The sequence below is a fragment of the Rhineura floridana genome, chromosome 4, assembly GCF_030035675.1.
Source record: "Rhineura floridana isolate rRhiFlo1 chromosome 4, rRhiFlo1.hap2, whole genome shotgun sequence".
NCBI classification, from domain to species: Eukaryota; Metazoa; Chordata; class Lepidosauria; order Squamata; family Rhineuridae; genus Rhineura; species Rhineura floridana.
In genome coordinates, this window is record NC_084483.1 from 148,973,952 (window position 1) to 149,000,026 (window position 26,075).

Genomic DNA, 26,075 nt, shown 5'->3' on the forward strand with positions numbered 1-26,075 from the left:
CTTTCTATCAACTTCGGTTGGTGGCCCAACTATGCCACTATCTGGACAGGGACAACCTTGCTTCAGTTGTCCACGCTCTGGTAACCTCTAGACTAGATTACTGCAATGCACTCTATGTGGGGCTGCCTTTGAAGACGGTTCAGAAACTGCAAAATGCAGCGGCCAGATTGTTAACACGGACCAGGTGGTCCGAACGTGTAACACCGGTTCTGGCCCACTTGCATTGGCTGCCTATATGTTTCCGGGCTTGATTCAAGGTGCTGGTTTTAACCTATAAAGCCTGACATGGCTTGGGACCACGATACTTGATGGAACGCCTCTCCCGATATGAACCTACCCGTACACTGCGCTCAACATCGAAGGCCCTTCTCCGGGTGCCTACGCAGAGGGAAGCCCGGAGGATGGTAACAAGAAAAAGGGCCTTCTCAGTGGTGGCCCCCGAATTATGGAACAATTTCCCTGATGAGGTACGCCTGGCGCCAACATTGTTGTCTTTTCGGCGCCAGGTTAAGACCTACCTCTTCTCCCAGGCATTCTAGCATTTTAGCATTTCAGTATTGTAGCATTTAACATTTTAGTATTTTTAGTATTTCAGTATTTTAGTTTAGTATAGGTTTATTTGGAAATTTAATGAGTTATGTTTTAAATTGATTAATGTGTGGTTTTAAATTGTATGTTGATATTTTGATGTTGTGAACCGCCCAGAGAGCTTCGGCTATGGGGCGGTATAAAAATTTAATAAAGAATAAATAAAATAATAATAAATAATAAGCCTTTTAAGTAGAGACCTTATCCTAGTCTGTGTCTGTTTTGGAATTGATTTTTAAGATTTTTTAAAATATATTTTTAAGATGTCTTATTGTTAAAATGTTTTAAGATGTTTTGTTTTTGCAACGTTTTAACATGTTTTTAGTATTATGTCCTTTGTTTGCTGCCTTTGGGCTCCTTCTGGGAGGAAGGGCAGGACAGAAGTTTAAATAATAATCATAAATAATAATATAATATCCACTGTAGGGGCAAAATCTGAATTTATTTGATGGAATTTTGACATGGTCCAAATGTGTGTTAAGCTTGGAGGTTCATGCTTAACATCTAAATACCTAATAATATATTTTGCAGGGATGTTGATGTTAGAACGTTTGCACAAGTTGAATTTAGCATCTGCATGAAATGGAGTTGGAACACTGGTTTACACACAGTGTAGATCTGGGATGTCATTCAACTGCTGTTGCATGTAATGTAGTGTAGTTCCTCTTCTGGATCTTGTATGCCCTGTACAGATAGGAAAGATTTACTTCCCTTAATCATAGTTAGATATTACATTTGAATACCTTAGGCTGCATAATAGTTGTAGTAGTTGTATTATTATTTTGAAGACCAAAATGTTCACATTTTAAAAAGATGATGCATAAATAAGGATAAGAGGCTTGACTTTATACATTACTGGTAGTAAAATGAGAACCACTCTAGTGTGGCTGCTCTCGTGCTCTTGAAGAAAGTTGATTACACAAACAATTGGCTTAACACTGACATGTCACCTGCTCCAAATATTTAACCTTGCAATTGTTATATCAGTACAGATCACATCAGTCCACCTTGCTGTCTTCATGCATGTGCATACTCCACTTTGCATTCACACATAGATCCCAATGCATGTAGACCTTGCACATGTGTACAGATAGCACTGATTAGGCCTATGTGTATTGGGCTCTCCATGTGTGTGTCCCCAGGTCAAACAGCTCAATGTGTGAATTTTTGGCCAAGGCAGATGTCCTTGCAGATTTATCAAAGCAGATATTGATGGAATCCTGGTGTCCCATGGCATAAAGGTGTCCTTTCTAGGACATATATGATGCCACCAGAGAAACGAGCAGCAACTAAATTGCTCTTGAGTGAATTGGTTGTCAAATAATGAAAATCTTGCTTAACATGACTTCATATAAAGTATTTTTATTTTATTTTTCAGATACTCCAAGCATCACTGCAAAATTAATTAGTGAACAAAAAGAAGATAAGGAAAAAAAGAACTATGAAGAAAAAGAAAACATTAAAGCAGAAAATGGGTTTCAGGACAATTACAGTGTTGTTGTTGCCTCTGGTATGTGTTTAATTTTACATCAAAGTTGAACAAGTATCAGGTCTGCTTGTGATGAGATGGAGAAAGGGGTTAAGGGCACACCAGGATGTGGTCATCATAGCTCAATGTAAAACAGGAAAAAGCTATATACAAGTACTCCAATATGTTTAAAGTTATTTTTTAAGTGTTTTAGTCATCCCAGTGCCTTTGCACCCCTTGGCAAACACAGTGGGATACAGGAGTAAACAATGAAATAAAGATTATAGTGTATGTAGAGGAACTGGAGCTGAACTGAGTGGGACAATATAACCTTCAATAGCTAAGTGCTGCACCATTTCTGCATTAGTTTTGAAGGTCTCTAAATCCATGCACTAATTCCCATACATGCAGCAATCTCTGCCATCCAGGTAGACTTGCCCTGGTATGCAAGTATTGAATTCATGGGTCTACTGCATAGGCTAAAAGCTCTTCAGGCATGATATCATGCCAGGTAGAATGATTTATGAGTGTTCTTCGTGCACATAGTATCTCATTTATTCAAGCTGTGCCTTTAGAATATTATTCATTTCTGTTATAGGCTTGAAGTCTCAGTCAAAAAGGGCTGTATCATCTATACCCCCTCGCCCACCCTCAAGACGAGGAAGAGTGATGGCAGATAAAGTAGGCAATTTCTCCACAGGAGGCGACACTTCCAGCAAAACTATTAGTGTTCCTGTTTTCCATCTCTACCATAAATTGCTACCAGGTAACGTTCCATGTTTTCTGATAAAGCAGATTTGTCCAGTATTCTGAGGCATATAAAGTGCTAGTTGCTTACATGCATCTATTCATTCATCCAGATTCTATTGTCGAGTGAAAGTTGATTGACGAAAGGAAAATGCTAATTTCATTGAAATAAGGACACTGTATCTTACAGCATTTGTGGTTGTTGTGATGGAATGGACTCTGTGGTACCTCCCCAGGTGGCAGCAATAGCCAGAAATGTGTTTCACCAGCTTACAGTTGACATACCAGCCAATCTGGAGATGTCAGATCTAACCACAATAATCCATGCTGTAGTGACATCCAGGCTTGACTGCTATAATGACTTCTACATGGGTGCTACTTTTAACAATAACCTGGAAACTTCAGCTGGTTCAAAATGAATTTGCCAGACTCTTGATGTGGCAAGATGGTCAGATCACGCAACATAATTTTATACCAGTTGCACTGACTGGCTGTGATTGCCAGTGCATTTCCAAGCCCAGTTTGTGGCACTGGATTTAACCTTTAAACAATTTGGGCTCAAGCTATGGAAGGACTGTATATGGTGGAATGGTCATAGCTCAGGGGTATAGCACATGCCTTACTTGCAAAAGAGTTCCAGAATCAATCCTTGGTGTCTCCAGGTGAGACTAAAACCCTGGAGAGCTGCTGCCAGTCAGCACTCATACTGAGCTGGATAGATCAGTGGACTGACTAGGTACTGAGCTAGATGGATCAATGACTTGGTATAAGGCAGCTTTTCTAATGCTGGTTTTGATTCCTTATGTCAGTCATCTATATGTAAGGGCTGTTTTGTAGGAAAGTGTCTTATAAATATTTTAAATAAAATAAAAATAAACTGAGGCAATATTGTAGCATTTACACATTTATCCAGACTAATGTAATGTGCCACCCTGTAATCCAGATATTTCTCAAAATTATTGGAAAATCTGAGGAATGGGTCCCAAGTATGTCTAAGCATCAGAGATAACTATAAGAAATATGTAAAAACTTGAAATGATGAAAGTTCATTGCATCAAAACCATGGCTTCCATTAACCATAACTGAGCATTCAGATCATGATTTGAACTTCAAAATGAACAGACAACCCATGTTTTAGAGCTGCTTGTAAACTAGTTAATGTTCTTTAGGTCAGCCACTGCCACCTGAGATGACACTTGCCCAACTTCTGACTCTGCTCTATGACCGCAAACTCCCTCAGGGATACCGATCCATAGACTTGGCAGTAAAGCTTGGTTCCAAGGTGATCTCAGACCCAAGCCTTTCAAAAACAGACTCATTTAAGCGCCTCCACACTGAAAAAGGTATATATTGAATTGTCTGGTCTTATTATGCTTTCCTTAACTGTTTACTGTTTTTTGCCCTGGTTGGGATTTTCAAATGTTGATAGGGCTATACATAACTTTGGAAATTACTTGATTGTTCTGTGAACATTGTAAAAGAACTGCACTTTTTCAGCTTTTCCAATAGTATTGTAGCACACGTCTTCTTTCCAGCTCATTTGTATTTGAGCCATTTATGGTACACTAAAATATCTCAAGGACAAAGGGGTATTCAACCAAACAAGCATGGACTTATGGTTTGAAGTAGTGCTTTCATTTACTTCACTTCCAGTGTGTTTTAATGTTTTAGTACTATTAAAATCTTTTCTGGCCAATTTCAGTTTTCAGGCATGGACTAAGGGGTTGATATTTAAGTACTGAACATTTTGGCCACAGATGTGCTTATTTACTAGGGGTGTGCATCACCTCCATGTGTACCCCAAATCATGAGGTGAACTGAGATTCAGGGAAGGTTATTATATTTCTGAATTGGATTGTGTCATTAACAATGTGGATCAGGGATTGCATAAGCTTCCGAGTGAATCTGTGGCTTTGACTCTCCAAACAACAAACATCCAGACATTTTCCCCTGAGAAACCAAACCAAACTGATTGGCAAAATGTCCACAACTCAAGAGGGTGGGAGGGAGACATGGGGTAATCTTTTCTTTTGATTGGCATGTCCAGCTTTTAATAATAATGAATTATTTTCCAGGGCACTCCGATCACAGGGAGGGCTTAAAAACACTGTGTATTCTTCACATGGGCCTGTGCCTTCCCCTATGTAGGCCAATGAAGAGATCTCCATTGTATGTCCACCCACCCCCCTTGGGGTAACAGGGTCCTGGTTGCCAGAGTGACATTTCCCTCATCCCACTCTTTACTGGGGATCCATGTTCTTTCTTCCACCAACACTCCCTACCTCCATATGATTCCCACCCCAAAGCAGCAAAGTCTTCCCTTGTGGAAGAATGACTTCAACTATTATTCTGAAGTTTGCCATGCTAAATCCCTTCAGAAGGGATGACCATACCTGCAAATTGCAACCAATTCTGGAAGAAAATCATGAAGCTATAGCTTTTTCCTTTGTTTAAAAAAGAAAACTTTAAAGGTGCCGTGCATGGAACCCCCTGGATATATTGGCATGCCATTTGGGAGACTTTCTAGAGGGGCTTCTGTTTCTATAAATTTCATCCACTTTAGCCAAAAGGGAAATATAGCCAACTGTAGATTGTCCATTATAGTGGACAAGAAAGATGTTCTTTTCTATACAGAGTGACTTATAACCTAGAGCACAGATCAAAGTGGAGAGACCATAGACTGACTCAGAAAAATCTTTTTTTTTTTAAATCACAGGTACAAGGTTGCTTGTGGGGCCTGTGCATGCCCCTATTTATTTTTCCTTTGCTCAGAAAGACTGAACATTTTAAGCTCAGTCCACATAATGATCTTTGTAGCTCCCTCTTCTTCCTCACTCTTTCCCTTCCCCCTCCTTCCTCACTCTTTCCCTTCCCCCTCCTTCCTCACTCTTTCCCTTCCCCCTCCTCTAGCACCTTTCTTTCTTGCAGATTTGATTATTTGACTACCCTACTCTCCTCATCTAACGTCTCCATCTTGATCCTGCCCCTTCCTTACTTCTTGTTACTATCTCCTCTGCAGTCTCCTCTGCTGTCTGTGCTGTGGCTTTTTATTAGCCTCTGCAGTTTATATCCCATTCCTTGTCTCTTGGCACATTTGCCCACTTTCCCAAATAATCTGTCCCCCCCCCATCCCCTGCTCTGACTTATTCAGTTTGATATTTCTGTTCATGTTCTCGTGTGGCTAAACAACTCTAAAGGAGATGGCTGCCTTCGTCCACTACAAATTCATCCGCTCTTTCTTCTCTGTAGTCAGCCTAGCTAAGCAACACTTAATTCATACTAATGAACTCTGGGAATCCCAAGTGGCTCTTCTTTACGTTTGATGCCCTGCTCTCCCTGTGTTCTACCTCTCCCTCCTCTGACACCTCCTTCTACGCTTTCCGCCTTCTCTCCTGTTACATTTATGTAACTTCAAAGTTGATAATGAGGACATTGAACTTGTCAAGGATTATCAATACCTTGGCACAGTCATTAACCAAAATGGAGACAATAGTCAAGAAATCAGAAGAAGGCTGTGAGAGAACTAGGAGGGCAGCTATGAGAGAAGTAGAAAAGATCCTCAAATGCAACATATGCTATTAGAGGTCGCTTATTCATAGGGTTGCCATAAGTCATAATCAACTTGAAGGCACATAACACACACACACACACACACACACAGCCCTTCCATGTGCTCCTTTCGTACTGTTTCTTTCTGACACTTGTTACCATCTCCCCTGCCATTTTCCAATCTCTCTTCTACACGATCAACCCCTCTCGATCCTTCCCTTCATCATCCAAACACACCACTCTTTCCCCAGTCATGCCTGTTCTTCGTAAAGTGTCATAACAATAAGGAACACACATGTTGGCTTCAAAGTTCTTGTCCTAAATTAAATTATTTGTATGGGCAAGGCATTCTAGAGTCACCCACATCCTTGTTCATGGATTCTTTTATTGGCAAAACACTTTCTGTATTTTGCCCAGTTCTGCAGAAACAAATAAAAACTATGCTATCTGCCTTAAAGAGGAGCCACACTCTTCCTCTACTCTTTTTTTTATGTGCAAGCTTTTTATTTCAGATTGCTTTAGCCTATGTTCCAAAATGAGCTGGTTATACCAGGATAACTGTGTCTAAGTAAGCAATCCCTAAAGATATTTGAACAATTTGATTTTTTTATCTGTGTGTGTATATAGAACATGCAGATTTATTGGGGTCTTGCACTGAGGATGAAGCAGTCACACCAGGTGAGGAGTGCATGGATGCAGTGCTAGATGAATCCTTCCTTGAAGTGTGCCCCATTCAGTCTCCATTGCAAGTTTTTGCCGGAATGGGTGGGTTGGCCCTCATTGCAGAAAGACTTCCTATGCTTTATCCAGATGTAATTCAACAAGTAAGTAAACAGATATATGTATTTTTGTTGTTATGTGCCTTCAGGTTACATATTTTTTTAAATGGATGAGACAAACCTGTTTAAATCTGAAGGGATTGTGCACATAGATGTATGTATTTTCTGTTAAAAATTCAGTATCTTTCTATAGTTATTTTTAAAAGTATTGGAATCCATATTCTGCTCCTGAATTATAAACTGCCTAACAATTATTTAATATTTCCTATTTATACTAGTGAATTCTGAGACTTTTGCTTGAAAGTACTTTTATTACTGATCTAAGATTTTAAAACCCTTGAGGGCTTGTTAGCAAATTATCAATGACTGTTCAGAGGTCACTGATAGTTGCCTCAGGTTTATTAGTGCTCATTTATAAAAAGAGAGCATCTGGTCTAGCAGTCATATCTGAGGACTCAAAAGCCTTTCGTCATCCCAGATATGTTGGTGATGGACTGTAATTATTAGTTTAACTTCAGATCAATAGTAGAGGAAATGCACACGTTACCTCTTTCAGTGTCTCAGCCCTAATGGTCATGATTGAAAACTGACTCCAAGCCTGTTCTTGATTGTTATCCAGAATACACAGCCCAACTCTTAGGGATAGACACAGCTTAATATTTTAGCCATGCACTCTTGCTCACTGTGTTTAGGTCTCTTGCATTCTTACAGCATTTGTGTTTCCAGGAAAGTGTGTACCCCTCCCACCTAAGTAGGATCTTTACCCTTGAACAAATCAACAACAGACTTACGGGCTTGTTCTCCAGAAACAGCAGCTCATGCAAAGAAGCCCTCACAGGTGGTTTCTTAGAAACCTCAGCAAAACAAAAGCTCAAGGCTCGTGCCTTTCATTGAACTGTGTTATTTAAAAGAGTCTGAGTGTCCTAGGAAGGGAGATAATTGTTTGTACTGAGTTTCTTTGAGTGAGGGTAGTTGAGTATGTGGAATACTTTAGAATAATGTCAGCATTGTGAGGTTCCAGGGGTGGAACATTCTCCTGTGAGTCTAAGATGTCCTTAGATGGGATGTGAGCTCCCCCATCCCCTTGAAGGCAGGATTGCAGAAGCTCCAAAGGAAGTAGTTTGGTCCTCCATCTCTTTTGTTCCTGATTATGGCTTGATAACTTGTTTTTAATTGCCTTGGTTTTTTATGAGATTGTCTGTGAATTTCTAAAATGTAAAGTTTTGGATCTAAGCCTGTCTGGGTACACTGACTGACTCCCCATCCTTCCTTAAACCTTTTATATTTTCTTCCTAATCTCAGACATAATGGAGGCTGATTATAATTACTCATTGGTGTGATGTACTCTATACATGAGCAGAGATTATTACTGTACTCTATACAAGAGCACAGATCATTACTTCACATTTTAAGGATTGAGCCATGCATTGCAGATACGTATTGCTGTGCTCTGATGTGCTGTGCCTCAAATGAAATCAAGTTCCCTACCAGATGTAGAAGGTACTAGGAAGTTAGAAAGCTGGTTCCTTTGGCATTACAGATGGGAGGGAGAGTGGGGAGGAGGCATAATGCTGTTTGTGATGGGGCCACCATTTGAAAAAGGCAGCTGTAAGGTACTCCCTTACTTCAGTCATGCTTTGGGGAGAAAGGGAAAGGCAAACATGCAGACATATTCCAATAACGCAACAGGATATAAAAGTACATAAAAAACTGCTGTGCTTAGCCTGAGGAAGCACTATCCACCTTGGTGCATGCCCATAAAAAGCAAGCCCTCCCATTGGACAGTAAAGCAGCTGCAGGAGGAAAAGTGTGCAAAAGCTAGAGAAAGAACTATGAGTGGAGGTGTGTGCTATCCCTGGGAAGTTTACTAAACTCAACCCGCTGTAGCCTTGAACTGGTGTGTGATCAGCTAAACTGGACACAACTGTGGGCAGCTTGAGGAAGCTCCATCAACCTTGGTGTTGTCATGAACATGTCATAAACCTGACCCGGTTCAATCTCAGGACTCGGTTCCTAAACCCATGGCACTGATCCTGGCAAGTCACAAATTCATGCTTCCCCTAACAGAGCTGAGTAACCAACAACAACCCTGCAAGGTAGATAGACTGCCACCACTCCTTAAACTGGTCAACCACTCTGGGCCACGGGGAAACCCAAAGTGCTAGAAATAGACCTGCCAAGGATTCAAACAGACAAGAGCCAAAGTTACACTCCTTGTCTTGAAGCCTTACAAAATAGCCAAATATATGGTAGTCCATGGGCAAATGGCCAAGGTACCAGATTCAGAGCCACACTACTCCTGAAATGAACACACACTGGCAAGTAAGAAGTAGCTTTATTAAATAAAATATAAGTGTACAAAAATAGTAGCAAAATGGTTCCTTAAAACCCACACCCAGAGGGCCAGGTAAAATACAGAGAGTTACAGTCACCAAACAAAACAACAAAAAGAGGTAGTTGAAAAATGTCATGATTCCACATATCCCCAGAGATGCATAGCCTGGATAGCAGATGGAAAATGGAAACTCCAATAGCATAATGGAACCCAGGGGAACAAAAGCTAAGGCTTTTACTCCTGTATTTATGGAAAAGACCCTAGCAACAGCCAGGAACTAATTAGCCAATCAGAGGGCTTTCAGATGAGGTAACCTTCTCTGGAGTTTTTGTACCTAACAGTCACATACTACCAAACCTTCCCAGGCCTATGGCCTTGGATACCAGGCTCTACTGATAAGCAGGTGTTCTTGCTTGGGCCTAATTAACTAGCTTCAGCTATGAAAACTGCAAGTCATTGCCTTCACAGAGGCCCCATTTCCAACAAGATGAAATCCCACCATTCTTTGCCTCAGAGCTATTTTAGTATTTAGTTCTTGACAGGTGCCTGCCCATAAAAGCAAGCCTACAGTGAGAGACTAGGGTGATGCCAGCAGTTTCTGGGAACTTTCTTGCTTGTGAAAGTTTGTGGGTGAGCTGTGAGTTTGTTTGGGGTCTGAGTGAGAGCCAGAAGGCTAAGAGGGGAGGTGTGCCAGAAAGAAAAGAAATTGATACTTTCTATATTTATTAGTCACTTGCATTAATGTAAAATTTGCATATATAATCAGGGCCAGTGCCAGGCATGAGAGGGGCCTCAGGTACCAACACCCCAACCCATGCAGCTGGCATGGGCTTAAATAGGCCCAGCTGCCCTACCTCTTTCATCGTCACATAAGTGCACTGGGACGGTCTGTGCATATACATGCCTTTGTACGCACTGACATGGCAGAGTGGGAGGCAGGGCAGCCAGGTCTATTTAACCCCGTGCTAGCTGCATGGAGGGGTGTTGTCTGAGCAGGTGAAGCTCCATGATCTGCACCAATGTCAGGTTGCAGGGCATGATTTGCAGCCTGGGGCAAAGGGTTGACATGCACTGCAAATCATGCCCTGCAATCCGATGCTGTTGCAGAGCGGGGGCTCCACCCTCCCAGGGGCACTTCTGAGCCCCAGGGGCCCTCATGCCCGTGCCCCACTTGGCCAGGCCAGCATGTAACATTGTGTATTTTTGTAAAATGGTGTAAATAAAAAGAGAAGCATAAGGTCTGAACTGTATTCCTGTGTAGTTTTCTCCTGGAACATTCAGTAGTCCCCTTTCTATCCTACATATCATTGTGTTCCTAATTTCAAAGTTCTTTCCCCATTATTCCCCATTTTCTCAACTTTGTCTGTGCTATGAGAATTCAGGGGTCTCAGAAGAAACATGTGAGAGGAAGGGACTGCAGCTCACTTTACATGAAAAGATCCAAGTCCGATTTCCAATATCTCCTTGTAAGACTAGGAAAGACCCCTGCCTGAAAACCTGGAGTATCACTGCCAGTCAGTGTAGAAGCTAGATGGACCTGTGGTCTGTCAGTATAAGGCAGCTTCATTATACAGCCAGCATGGATTTTTCACATTCCGCAATGTTAAATTGAAAATACCCCCCATGCCATTCTGATGCATCCCATAAGCTCATTTCAAAACTAAACGTTACAAAACCTATAGTCCTGAACTCAGAAACGCTTGCTTAACAACCCTCTCAGTTTTCATGGTGATACACAAAACAGTCAGAAAGAATTGAGAGTCCAAGTCTAAAGAGAGAGAGAAAAAACCCAGACGCCTTTTGGACTTTTTTCTCTGAGTTCTCATGATCTGTTGAAATTCATTAAAAATCAGCCATGTTCACAGAGTACCTGTAATCCTGTTACTGATGTTGCCCCATACTCTGACCTTCATCTTCTACAGTTTAAAAGTTTAAAAAATGCCTGGCTGATTTTTAATTAATTTAAGAAATTTTGGCTGGAACCCTATGATAGTGTCAGGGTGTTAGATAGTGTTAGAACCAACTGTCAGTGTTCTAAAAGCCAGACTCACAGCTGCTGGGCTTGCCTAATCAGGCAGCCACACCCACACCTTACCTTTATTTCACTTGAGACAGTCATGGCTTCCCCCAAAGAATCCTGGGAAGTGTAGTTTGTGAAGGGTGCTGAGAGGAGACTCCTATTCCACTGAGAGAGCTCCAGTAGCCAGACTGGTTTAACTGTCAGCCACCCTGATTGAAGGTCTGTGAGGAAAACACCTAGCAACTCTCAGCACCCTTCACTAACTACACTTTCCAGGATTCTTTGAGAGAAGCCATGACTGTCCAAAGTGAAATAAAGGCCTGGTGTGGATTTGGCCAGGGACAGCTTAGTTTAAATTTGTGTGGCAGGCTACATGTGCCTCCTGTAGAATAAAAAGGTGAAGGAAACGCTGAAAAGCAATGATACTGTGCACAATATTTTCCTTTGGGGAAGGAAAGGGGCTTCCCCTCTGCCCAGTGCCCACCCACCTACCCAATCTCCTCCTTCCCTCCCTGCCCCTCCCCCAGGTCAGTGTTGGTCTATGACCTGGGGGACCAGGGTTCGAATCCCCACACAGCCATGAAGCTCACTGGGTGACCTTGGGCCAGTCACTGCCTCTCAGCCTCAGAGGTAGGCAATGGTAAAACCACCTCTGAATACCGTTTACCATGCAAACCCTATTCATAGGGTCGCCATAAGTTGGGGTTGACTTGAGGGCAGTCCATTTCCATTTTCAAACATGATCGCACAGAAATAAATCCCACTGAACTCAAAAAGTATGCAACTGGTCAAACCCACCCTCCCTTCTCCTCCCTCCTATTCCTTCCCTCTTGCCCCTTCCCTCCCCCTCCAATCCTCTCCCTCCTCTCCATGGTCAGTTTTACCTATCTTAAGCATGATTGCATGGAGGTAAATATCATTGAACTCAATAAGCATGCAAATGATCAAACCTGCCCTCCCCTGCCCCTTCCTTTGCCCCTGCCCCTCCAATCCCCCCTCCCTTTCTCCTTCTCTCCCCTCCCCCTGCTCCTCCCCCATGGTCAGTTTTACCTATCCTAACCATGATTACATAGGAGTAAATCCCATTGAACTCAATAAGCATGCAAATGATCAGACCTGGCTTTCCCCTCCTTCCCCTCTCCTCTCCCTTCCTCCTTCCCTCCCCTCTTCCTTCCTCCTTCCCTCCCCTCTTCCTTCTTGCTCCTTTCCTGCCCACTCCAGCCTTCCCTCCCTCCCCCCCCGGTCAGTTTTACCTATCCTAAGCATGATTGCATGGGAGTAAATCCCACTGAACTCAATAAACATGCAAATGATCAAACCTGCCCTTCTCCCCTCCCCCTCCTGCCTGCTCTCCTCCCCTCCCCCTCCTGCCTGCTCTCCTCCCCTCCCCCTCCTGCCTGCTCCCCTCCCCCTCCTGCCTGCTCCCCTCCCCTCCCCCTCCTGCCTGCTCTCCTCCCCCTCCTGCCTGCTCTCCTCCCCTCCCCCTCCTGCCTGCTCCCCTCCCCATCCCCTGTGGTCAGTTTCACCTATCCTGAGCATGATTGCAGGGAAGTAAATCCCACTGAACTCAGTAAGCATGCAAATGATCAATCCATTCTCAGCAAGCTTGCACAGGATCCCATTTCCTACCTCCCAGATTAAAAATCAGAGAAATTCACTAATAGGCAAAAAACCTTGTGGTTTAAGAACGTACCTATAGCCCACAGATATTTCTATCAAACTTTAAGAAGCAGGGAAATTGGGCAGCTATAGTGAATACGCCAGGGGAGCAGGACACCTGAACTCCGCTCTGAAATATTGTATTACCCTACAAAGTTGTGAAAATGCAAATACAATTTGGGTTGGTCTTTCACAGTCCAATCTACTTGCTGTGTAGCTTGGAAGAATTTGGTAACATGTGCCTCTGGGCATATGGTGAGTGCTGGCAACACTTGCAATCAACCCAAATAATAGAAACAAGACATGTGCTGTGCTGATCTTGTTTTAGCAGGGAGGAAGCAACATTATTAAGACAGTTGACATAGTTCAGATAGTCACTTTACATATGTCTGATTTACTTTGCATTTTAGTGTAGTTTCCTATAGGAAATCATTTTCTTTTGCGTCTGTTTCTGTGAATGTGTGAAGTACAGCAACACTTTGCAAAATTTACACTAAAAAAACTCCAAACATAATTGTGGAATAATTGCACTGACTATTCTGCAGAATAGTCTTCAGTGGACATCAGGAGTGTCTCAGTTTGCACAAGATAAAACAGTGGGAAGTGAAATATGTTGTAGGAAAATTCTAGGTATGCTCTATGTTTTTAACTGATGATGCCCACCTTTCCTTAAGTGAAGTGGTGTAAGCATAGTAGGTTGAAAACATGCATCTTGGGCAGGCTAAGATTGTTTTTTCCAATAGCTAGAGTCATTACTGAAGTAGCAACATATTGTAATCAGGCTGATTTTACATCAAACTGCAGTTTCAGATTCAACTGTTAATGCACCCAAAATAGAAATAGACCATAACCTCCAATTTGAAACACAAAAGGCTGTCTTCACCATCATAAGAGACTGACCAATAAAAAGGCTTTGAAATTAATAAAAATAAGTTTGACACAGGTGTCTAGGATAAATAATGCGAGAAATAATATTTTCTAGATTAGATTCTCTGTAGAAACAATAGTGACCCAGGAATGAAGCAAAGTAAGAAGAACACCAGCTAACATACAAAAATGTCATTCTCCATCTTTGGAGATGGCAGGTATTGCCACAACTCACCATATGCTCAGAGGCACATGTTACCAAATTCTTCCAAGCTACACAGAAAGTGGATTGGACTGTGAAAGACCAACCCAAATGGTGTTTGCATTTTGACAAATTTGTAGGGCAGTCCAATGTCTCAGAGAGGAGTTCAGGTCTCCTGCTCCCCTGGTGCATTCACTATAGCTGCCCAATTTCCCTGCTTTTTAAAGTTTGATAGAAATATCTGTGAGTTATATTAAACCGCAAGGTTTTTTGCCTATTAGTGAATATGTTCAAAGTTCTATACAGAGTAGAGTGAAAAGACACAAGATCCCTGCACATGTATGCTTCAGTATAGACTCTAGTAAATTCACTGTTCTGCAAGCATAGATAATATTTTAATCACTTGAATCAGAATTGGCTTGGTCACTTTTGAGTGCATGGCAGATCTGGATTGGCTGGCTGTGGGTTTGCAAGTTGTCCTCACCAGGCACTCTTCACTGGAAAAAGGTGGGGAATCCCTGCTTCTTTTCTACTTGTCACTGTGCAGTGCTCCAGATCACAGGTGAAGGTCTTAAAAACCCTCTGGAATTGTCATTAAAAAGAGATTAATACAAGACAGTTTAATGTATCTAAAAATTACCTCAAGCTCAATAAGTTTGCCTCTATAGAAATAGACAAAAGGTTGAAGGGGGGGGGAGTTTATTTTGTTTTATTTCAGCATGTGTTAAGTGGTGGTATAGAACAGACCTGGGAAACCTCAGGCCTGGGGCACAACTGCAGCCTTCCAAGCCTCTTTATCTGGCCCTCAGGACTGTACTTGGGTGATGTCTCCCAGGCCACACCCCTCGCTGGCTCTGCTATGCATCCTCCTTTAGTGATTTTACCTGGCTAGAATGTGATAACATCTCTTCCTTAAACTGTGGTAACACCTCTTCCTTTCCTGGATGGAGAGATGCAGAGTAGTATGTCTGGTCACATCAACTTTGGCCACACCCACCACTGGTATGTGGCCCCCAATAGGCTCCCCACAAGGGAATCTGGCCTTTGGGCTGAAAATGTTCCCCATCCCTGCCGAAGAACTTAGATTGATAATATAGAATATATAATAAAAGTTAGAAAGTACTACGTTGAATTGTCTTGCAATTCTAACACTGGAAGTAATTGTTGGGGAATCCTTACCACTTGTATTTTCTTTCTTCTAAAGAGTAGAAAAAATCTTAGTTGCCTTATTCTTGAATATGTGACAGACTTGCTCAAAATCTACACAATAATAAAATATTCATCAGAGACAGATCTGGAAATCCCTTTTTAATTTTTCCCCCCATTTAATTTCATTATCAAGAATATTTTAAACGAATTAGTCTAGGACAGCCTTTCCCAACTAGTGGGCCACCAGATGTTGTTGGACCACAACTCCCATCATCCTCAGCCAGCATTGCCAATGGTCAGGAAAGATGGGAATTGCGGTCCAACAACATCTGGTGGCACACTAGTTGGGAAAGGCTGGTCTAGGAACTATCTAGTGTCATTATTTGCAACAAAAAGTGCTTTTAAGTAGCTGCCTTAGAAGACAGCATTAAGCATCTTCTTTTCTTTCTGAAGGTGAGTGCTCCAGTGGTTACATCCACCACCCAGGAGAAGCAGAAGGACAGTGATCAGTTTGAATGGGTTACCATTGAACAATCGGGAGAGCTGGTTTATGAAGCTCCAGAAACAATTGCTGCAGAACCACCACCAATCAAATCAACGGTCCAAACTATGTCTCCCATACCTGCTCATTCTTTGGCTGCTTTTGGATTATTTCTTCGCCTCCCAGGCTATGCTGAGGTGCTACTTAAAGAGAGGAAACATGCCCAGTGTCTGCTTAGATTGGTGTTGGGAGTTACAGATGATGGTGAAGGAAGTATGTACTGAAACTTCTAAGTATATTTGGGGACTACTGCTAAAGATTTCTCTTGACTGTACAAGTTTACAAGTATTTGAAAGGAGATAAAACTGGCTTTTGTAGAATTCCAGATCTCTTCTGGATTTGGAACCCAAGTATATCAGAGTCAAAACTAGTCCTTAAGGAAAAATCTTACGGCTCTTCCTTCATTGCATAGGATAAAAATTGGTCAGATTTCATCTTAGTTTCACCGGTTTTGAGGAATTCACTGTCTTTTAATGTTAAATAAACCAGACCTTGATGGTGTTGCAAAGATTAAATATCTACACATTGGCTTAGTTCTTCATCTGAGGTTTATTTCTGCTCTTGTTTGGATCCATCCAAATTTAGACAGGTTGTCATAACTTATAAGAAAGGGCAAAATAATCTTAACTGGCACCTTGATATTCTGCTTTTGCTTCCCTCTCCCAAGGATTGTGTTGCAACTTTTCTTACGTTATGCTCAGGGTGGGAGACAATATGAACCAAGCTTACTAGAACGTTTGTGTGGATATTCCCTCCAATTTGTGTGCAAAAGCATACTTGATTATAAATTAAATATTTCCCTCACTACATGACCACTGTCATTCTGCTTGTTGCTAACCTCCTTCTTTCATACAGTCTGAAAATGTTGATGCTCAGCATAAATCCAAACTATCTCTGAAGAACTTCTACATATTATCAGAATTTTTTTTTCTGTTTTCTGGTTCTGTACCTTAATTCTTCCACATAGCAGTATTGTCTCTGTATTTCCATGAGTTTGTTATGCATATTTGGAGATGTTTGACTGTTTTAGGAGATTAAAACTATAACAGAAGAAGCTTGAGTTTTGTCAAAGGAACATTTTCCCCAGGTTGTCCTGCCATCACATGGGTAGTCATAGCACCATCTAGCATCTGAAGGCAAGAATGTACTGGAGTTAATATCTGTAGTGAGTGAGCCCCTTCTACTCCAGTTTCATTCTTGCTTTCGTCCGAGGCTGTTCATCTCTCAGTAGCGTAAGGCTAGAGTAGGATTAGTTTTCAGTGTGTGTGTTTGCTTAGCGCGGGGCTCGGCCGCTGCGCCCATGTCGCTTCTCTGCCAGGGCTAAGAGACATTACAATTTAGCTCCTCAGTTCATGACTCATCTGAACATCCCAGGAGTAGATCAGCCAATCTCTGACTTGGTGTCCAGATCTCTCCTCCCGAAATAAGGAGACTCCCAGCTTAAGGACCCATCGGAAAGGTGGATAGACTTCTCCCTGCGAAAGAACCATTAAGCCTTCGCCTATTCCATTCAAGCCTCTGTGGCGGCCTCCATCTTTCCAAGAGCCTCTATGATGTGGCTGGATGAGCTCTTGGAAGACCCGAATCCAGATCCATCCAAACTCAGAAGGGGCCTCATCAAGCTACAAAGAGCAGCAGCATTCGTAGCTGATGCTACATTGGATGCATCGCAACAAGGAGCTCGATCTCTGGCTGCAGAAGTAGTGGCACAACGAACTCTCTGGCTTCGTCACTGGGACGCAGATACCACAGCTAGAGTCAATTTATACAGACTTCCGCGCCTCCAAGGGAACCTGGCACAAACAGCGTTTCCAGGGCAAGGCTCAGTACCAGGGACGTCAAGTCCCTTCCACTTCATCATACGAACGTGGAGCACGTCAGCATCAACAATTATGATGCCATCCCTATCGGAGGCAGGCTACTCCACTATGCAATACTCTGGCTGGAGCTAACGCAAGTTTCTTGGATCAGAGATCTTTTCTCTCGGGGTTACAGCATAGAGTTTTGGCATCACCCCCCGGACAGATTCCTTCCCTGTCCCATTCCCCAAACCCAGGAATGACAGAGGGTCATGCAGGAAGTAATCCGACATCTCCTTGACATAGCAGCAGTAGAACCAGTCCCACCAGCAGAGAGGTTGCGGGGTGTCTACTCTGTCCTGTTTGCAGTTCCCAAGCGCGATCTGTCGTGGAGGGAGGTTTTGGATCTCAAGTTCGTCAACCACTTCGTGACGTATCGACGGTTCAAAATGGAGTCCCTTGCCTCAGTTGTACAGGTTCTACAGCAGGGAGACTTTTTGGCTTCCATCGACCTAAAGGAAGCATACCTCCATATACCAATCTGCCCTGCCCACAGACAGTTCCTGAGGTTCGCCTTTGGCCACAATCATTTTCAATATGCCTTTCGTGCTCGCGTCGGCACCAAGGGTATTCACCAAAGTGATGGTCACCCTGGTGGCCCATCTCCGCCTTCAGGGGGTCCATATTTACCCCTATTTGGATGATCTATTGCTCCGGGCGGACTCCAAGGACCAAACACATGACCAGGTTCTTCACACCCTCGAGGTTCTCAGGACCCACGGTTGGCTTGTCAACATCAACAAGAGTCAGCTGCAACCAACTCAGCAACTGCAGCATCTGGGAGCGATACTAGACACAGTACAGGCCATGGTCTTCCTATCACTGGAACGCATCACGACCATCAGAGGGCAAGGCTCCTGCTCCGATGCTCGAAGGCAGATGTGATGTTTCTGGCAAAGGTGCTGGGAACATTGGTGTCTACCATTCACATTGTTCCGTGGGCATGACATCATACTCTGCCTCTCCAGTGGGCCCTATTACCTTTCCAGGTGGACATTGCCCATTCCAATCATCTTGACATTCGCCTAGATTCCCCCATTTGGACGTCCTTCCGATGGTGGGCATGCACTCGAAATCTCAGCAGGGGAACTCTGTTCTGAGAACTGGACAGAACTGTAATTACGATGGACACCAGCCTAACTGACTGGGGGGGCCACTGCAACTCCTGCTTTGTCCAGGGTCAATGGTCCAGTCTGGAACAACGTCAAGAGTATCAACAGGCTGGAATTGCACGTGGTCCATCTGGCTCTCCAACACTTCCAGCCAATCTTCCAGTTGGAGCATGTCCTGATCCAAACAGACAACACCTGCGTAAAATCACATCTGAACAGACAAGGGGGAACTAGATTACAAGTTCTTCAGGCGGAAGCGACCCAGATCTTCGACTGGGCTGAAAGCCAACTGACGTTCCTGTGGGCTGAACATCTCAGTGGGACTCTGAACGTGGCAGCCGACTGGCGGTTCCAGGAGAGTGGAAAGTTCACCCAGAGATGTTCGACCTCCAGTCCTGGTTCGGCACCTTCTTGGTGGACCTCTTTACTTTGAGTCTCAATTGGCAGCTGCCCCGGTACTTCTCCAGATATCTGGAACAGACCGCGGAGTCAGCGGATGCACTGGCGACCCCTTGGCCGGACGGCCTTCTGTATGCCTTCCCCTCGATTCCTCTACTCGGCAGGACATTGAGAAAGCTGAGATGCAAAAGGGCGCAACTGGTTCTGCTGGCCCCATACTGGCCTCGCCGACCGTGGTTCTTGGACCTGATCGCACTGCCTTGGAGGCTGCCAGTCAGGCCAGACCTACTGTCTCAGGGACCGATCTGGCATCCAGACCCCAAATGGCTGAGTCTGACGGCTTGGTGTTTGAACAGAGGCAGCTGATTAACTCAGGCCTATCTCAGGGGGTTGTCGATACAATTATGGTATCTAGAAGGCCGTCGATGAATCGCATTTACCAGAGTACGTGGCTCACTTTCTCTAAATGGTGCACAGGGCATGGTTGCCAACCTTCTCAAGCTACTGTACAACAGGTTCTGTAGTTCCTTTATAGAGGCCTGAAAATGGGACTCAAAGCTAACACTTTATGTTGTCATGCCTCCATGATCTCATCAATCCAATCCGCGTCCCCCTCTGACGTTTCTGTGGGTTTGCATCCCCTCATCAGGCGCTTTTTGAAGGGAGCTGCCCTCTCACCGACGGTGTGCCATCATTTCCCTTCCTGGAGTCTACCTAAGGTCCTGCAAGCTCTTCAGTGCCCTCCCTTTGAACCTGTTGAGTCAGTGCCTCTGCGACTCTTACCTTCAAGGTCCTGTTCCTAGTGGCAATCACCTCAGCAAGAAGAGTCTCGGAACTGGGAGCATTGTCATCAGCGCGTCATCTCTGCATTTTCCACAAGGACTCAGTTGTGCTGCGCCCAGATCCATCTTTTCGTCCCAAGATCAGCTCAACTTTCTACTGTAACCAGGACATTGTTCTTCCTTCCTTTTGTCCTAAGCCAGCTCATCCAATGGAGAAGGCCTGGCACTCGCTTGATGTCCGGAGGGCCCTCAAGATATACCTATCTTGAACTCAGGAGATAAGATTGATGAAGTCATTATTTGTATCCTTTCACCCAAGGACTCTGGGGAAAAAGGTCTCCAAATCTACCCTGTCTTGTTGGTTGCACGCCTGCATTGCCCTGGCGTATGAGTCACTAAAATTGCCAGTGCCCACTAAAATAACGGCGCATTCCACCAGGTCAGCTGCCACTATGGCCGCTTTTGCATTGCTCCATCCTCTTGATCACTTTAGACTGGCAACCGCTCTCCAGAATTTCAGATGGGAGCCGGCACATCCATTGCCTTAAAACAGCTTTCTTTGCCGCCGCCAGCACCTCGCAGTACCCCCAGAGGCAAGAAAGGGAGTGCACGCTATCACGGGGTGGCTAGTCCCTTTGGAGGCATTCAATGCATCATCAGAGAAAAGCAGACAGAGTAATCTTGGCTTTTGAAAGTAAGATATTTGAAGGAATTTCAAGTGAACAGTTCCTCTGCAAGTCTCTTGTCTCTAAGTTACAAAATGGAGGATGGCGTTTTTGGGAGTCATGAAGATCAGGTCTTGAAAAAGCTGAAGAAGAGCCAATTTGTGTCCTTTCAAATTGAGACTGTCTTACCTCCGGAGCAGAGCATATCTAGTATAAAAAACCTGGCTGAATGTGGCTCTCTTATCATGACACATTTATATGTTTTTTCTTCTTTTTAATAATGTTATTTGTTATTTAATTTTGAAAATTGCATTATTGTATTGATGTATTATGATATATTCGTGTTTTTGTAAGTCGCCTTGAGGGCCTTTTGGCCATAAGGCGGGGTATAAATTTAATAAATAAATAAATTACTCTGAAAAATGGAGCAAATCTTGTGCATTAGGACTAAAGATGTTATATCCTGGAAAACTTCAATTATAAATATCAAATACAGATTCAGAATGTAGGTTATCATCCAATTAATATACATCTAGAAGAATCTATCCAGCTTCCTGTGTTGAGGAATTCTTTAAGATTTAAACAACTTTCGCTCAGTCTCCAATTTACCGTTCTTGGGCAAGGTAATTGAGTGTGTGGTGGCAAAGCAGCTACAGACACACTTGGAGGAAGCAGATTATTTAGATCCTTTCCAGTCGGGCTTCAGGACTGGACACGGAACTGAAACAGCCTTGGTCGCTCTGGTGGATGATATGAGGAGGGCGTTGGATAGGGGAGAACATACCTTCCTTGTCCTCCTGGACCTCTCAGCAGCTTTCGATACCGTCGACCACGGTATCCTGTTGAGTCGCCTGGAGGGACTGGGAATTGGAGGCACTGTTTTACAGTGGTTCCGTTCCTATCTCTCCGGTAGATATCAACGGGTAGTGTTGGGGGATGAGGTTTCAGACCCTTGGCCCCTCAACTGTGGTGTGCCACAGGGTTCTATCCTCTCTCCCATGCTATTTAACATTTATATGAAACCGCTGGGAGCCATCATCAGGAGTTTTGGGCTGCAGTGTCACCAATATGCGGATGACACGCAGCTCTATCTCTCATTTAAATCTTCACCAGAGTTGGCTGTGGATACCTTGTCCAAGTGCCTGGAGTCCGTAAGTGGATGGATGGGAGAGAACAGGCTGAGGCTGAACCCCGATAAGACTGAGGTATTACTAGTGGGGGACAAGGGAAGGTTGGGTGATTTTGACCTGATACTTAATGGGGTGAGTTTGCCCCTGAAGGACCAGGTCCGCAGTCTCGGGGTCATCTTGGACTCCCAGCTGTCTATGGAGGCTCAGGTTTCTGCAGTGAGCCGGGCAGCTTGGTACCAACTTCATCTAGTACAGAGGCTGCGACCCTATCTTCCCATACATCTGCTCCCACGAGTGATACATGCCCTGATCTCCTCTCGATTAGACTACTGTAATGCGCTCTACGTGGGGTTACCCTTGAAGACGGTCCGGAAACTCCAGCTGGTACAAAACGCGGCGGCACGCTTAATAAAGCAGACCCGCCGCCGCGATCATATCACCCCAGTGTTGATTGAATTACACTGGTTGCCAGTTGTATACCGGGCCCAATTCAAGGTGTTGGTTTTAACCTTTAAAACTCTATACGGTTCCGGCCCAGTTTATCTGAAGGAGCGCCTCCAGTATCACCAAATATGCCGCCAAACAAGATCAGCCTCACAGGACCTTCTCTCGGTCCCACCGACTAAGACAGCTAGGTTGGTGCGGACCAGGGAGAGGGCTTTTTCGATCGTGGCCCTCACCCTCTGGAACTTACTTCCCTTTGATCTTCGGCATGCCCCCTCCCTGTTGACTTTTCGCCGAGCCTTGAAGACCTGGCTCTTCAGGCAGGCCTATGGGATCTCTGGGGTGGGTTAAGTTTTACACTGTATTAATGTAAGATGGTCTTCAGATGAGATGTTATGATATTAATAATGTGATGATTATGTATATGAGCAGATTGTATTTTATATTGTATTTTATATTGTACGTCGCCCAGAGTGTCCGTTCAGTCGGACAAATGGGCGTCTGCTAAATAAAATTTTATTATTTTATTATTATTATTATTCAAGCATGAGCACTTTTAAATGCTTAACACACGTTATCCAGATGATAATTCTGTTTGAAGAGAGCAACACTTAGTCCAGCTGTGTTGCATGAAGGCCAAGGCATATGTTTACCAAACCCGGAACAGCCCAGTAATACTTAATTTAGTATGGTTGGTGATTAAGATTACATTTCCTCTTGGGTCACTTTTAAGAAGATTAATATTATGTTCTGGATACAGTTCAGATCGAAAGTATGATCACATTTTTCTCTTTCTGACTTTGTACAATTCCCACAGTCACTTATAATTGTTTAGAAATAATAAACAGAAAAAAATCTTTTAAGATCTAATAAAATATCTAATACATTTTAAGATTAATGCAGTATGCTCACTCATTGTGACAGAAATGTTAACACTTATTTTCCCACTCCATCTAGGTCATATTCTACAGTCTCCTTCAGCTAATGTGCTTCCAACCCTTCCATTTCATGTGTTGCGCAGTTTGTTCAGCACCACGCCTTTGACTACTGATGATGGAGTACTCCTCAGACGGATGGCACTGGAAATTGGGGCAATACATCTTATCCTTGCCTGTCTGTCTGCTCTTAGCCACCATGCTCCAAGAGTTCCCAGTTCTAGTTCCAACCAGACAGAGGTCAGTTTTGCTTCAGAATAATTAGCTCAAAATTATAGCCTTGGAAGGTAAAAGGTGGTGGTGGGTGGTGTTTATAACAAGCCAACTTCTCCATTCTTCTAGATTTTCACAAGTGGAATAATGCTTTCATAGAGATAAAATGTTAACTTTTGATTCCATAGTTGTGATGTCATACAAAGAAAGCACGTGTCTATCACTGACATGCTGAAGTATCATAGCATCCAATATCAACTAGATGGCTCATATTTATGTTCAGAAAAGATTCCCTAATACCACAAGCTCTTCACAAAGAGCACCTGTTACTCTTATAGATAAGCAGCAATATTAAGTTCCCTATCATGCTCCAGAATTGGATGTGCCTCCAGAGAATCCAGATCTTTCCTACTTATTCCCATAGATACATTGGGTGCAGTTCTGCATTGGTACAAACCCTGAGCTTAGATAGTTGCTTCCATATCACAAAATGAATTTTGGGGGAAATCTTTTGAAAATGATTAAAATGTATAAACAGACTAGAGAGTGGTTTTAATCAGGTTTATCAAAGTTTCGTACTAGAATTTATGTAATGTCTGGTTATCTGTGAGCCTGTAGCATATTCCTGAATCTGCAAACCACATTCTGGAGGATAGGATTCTTGATGCATGAACTATGCCATTATGCAGTCATAGGCCACAAAAGTCCACAGATAGGAAACACTTATTGTGGATCCTTGGAACAAACATATTTGGACTGATTGCAGGGGGTTTTGGAGTGTAGTTAAAGCTGGCATCTAGTCAACTAGTTCTAGGCCACTGAGCTCACTACAAAGCACATAGTGCCTATGCAAGCTTTACCTACAAATATTGCAGCCACACAGACTTTTCTCTTTACGCTGGACAAAGAACCTTCGTTAGAGAGATTTAAGGAATTTGGGACAGACATTTCAGGACATTGTAGATGACTTAAACATCTTTCGTGACAAGGGATACAATGAGAATTGTGATAAGGTTCACAGAACCTGCTGAGAATGCTTACTGTTGACAGCTTCATTTGGTAAAATGATCTTCTAGTGAGAACACTACTGTGGGAAGTGATTGCTGTATCATCTTTTCTATGCTGTGTGATTCTTCTGGGCCATTAAACAAAACAAGTGTTATTTTAAATAATGAGCAATGCTTTGAAGTCCACAGAGGTAACCTTACATGTCTAAGTACATTAGAAAATCAGGGTGCTTATGTTCCAGTGAAGACCTATGAGATTTAAAGTCCGTAAGATAGCATTAAAGTAGAAGAATAAGCATATAAGGTTATAGACCAATCTGAAATTTGTCTTAGAATATTTCTAAGAATTAAAATTGTGTTTTCAGTAGGGGAGATATCCATTATTACTTACTGCTTAGCACATACATAATAGTGTTTCAGTCACCAGGTAGTTTGGTATTCTGAGTAATCATATTGACAATTTGCACTCAAGCTGGCAGCAACTTTCTGTGATTGTATTAAACTAATACAAAGAATATTATTAGAGTCAATTAGATCTCTTATGTTAATGTGCAGCATTTCCAAAAAACAAATGAGTTTATCTTGTTCTAACCACATTATAAAGCATAGGTACTGAAGATGAAAGTCATTTACCAAAGAAAGCCACTTAGAATCCAAGGCTGAGAAGGACGCTAACAAGCTCCTCTCTTGCAACCATTTATTCACTGCTTATCACCCATGCTTCAAGGAACAGAATAAAGAGGATCTTGTATTTAATTGGATATTCTTCCATTTTTCTTTTTACTAGCCACAGGTGTCAAGCACACATAATAGTGCATCAACAGAAGAACAGCAGCTTTACTGGGCTAAAGGCACTGGGTTTGGAACTGGTTCTACTGCTTCTGGATGGGATGTAGAACAAGCTTTAACTAAACAGAGACTGGAAGAAGAACACGTCACTTGTCTCTTACAGGTACTAGGCAACAGCACAATTTTCATACATTGCCATAAATTATTTTATTATGTGTAAATTGTCTTTGGTTTGTGAGGTATATTGACTATTTTGTTGTGCTTTAGTGAATTTCCCCACTTGTGAGTTTAAAAGGCCCTGGCCATGATTCAGAGAAACTTGTGGTTACCTCTTGAGCATGCAACTGGGCTTTGTTATTCTTTTCTTCATTTCAGGCTCTGTGTTGCATAATGAACCTTTCAAAGACTTGGACATTTGAAAAACGTAGTTTGCAGCTTATGGGCCTTCATTGGGAGGAGGGAATAAAATTTCCAGCTTTGGAGTGTCACATGGTCCCGCTAAAATATATAGAAGATGCCCACTTGCACTACATTGGTTCTGATATTTCATCATTGGAAAAAGCCAAGATGGGGACATGCTGGGTCTGGAGTTTGTTTTAAGAGGTTACTTTCACCATATTGAACAGAGTTTAAGGTTTAATTAAATCTAACATTTTAGAGGTGGTGTTTATAATAGGAGTTTCTAAATTCATTATTCACATTGCCATTTGGAAATAATAAAGAATGCTTGAAATTTTTGTTTTAACTATAAACTTGTCTGTGCAGTAATAAAAAGTTTATAATCTTGCATTATTTATCAATTATATCACACTTTTAGTGTAATAAAAGCATAAATA

General features: G+C 42.8%; 1 protein-coding gene across 8 annotated transcripts in view; it reads left to right on the plus strand.

Moving 5' to 3' along the window:
* BIRC6 (baculoviral IAP repeat containing 6) overlaps positions 1-26,075 on the plus strand; it is a 239,623-nt gene that overhangs the window by 150,748 nt on the left and 62,800 nt on the right. For all 8 annotated transcript variants that reach the window (XM_061624740.1, XM_061624745.1, XM_061624742.1 and 5 more), the window contains 7 exons: positions 1,967-2,098; positions 2,655-2,822; positions 3,973-4,146; positions 6,980-7,176; positions 15,817-16,117; positions 23,253-23,470; positions 25,238-25,402. In XM_061624740.1, the coding sequence (XP_061480724.1) occupies positions 1,967-2,098; positions 2,655-2,822; positions 3,973-4,146; positions 6,980-7,176; positions 15,817-16,117; positions 23,253-23,470; positions 25,238-25,402 (1,355 nt within the window). The remainder of the gene's footprint in view (positions 1-1,966; positions 2,099-2,654; positions 2,823-3,972; positions 4,147-6,979; positions 7,177-15,816; positions 16,118-23,252; positions 23,471-25,237; positions 25,403-26,075) is intronic.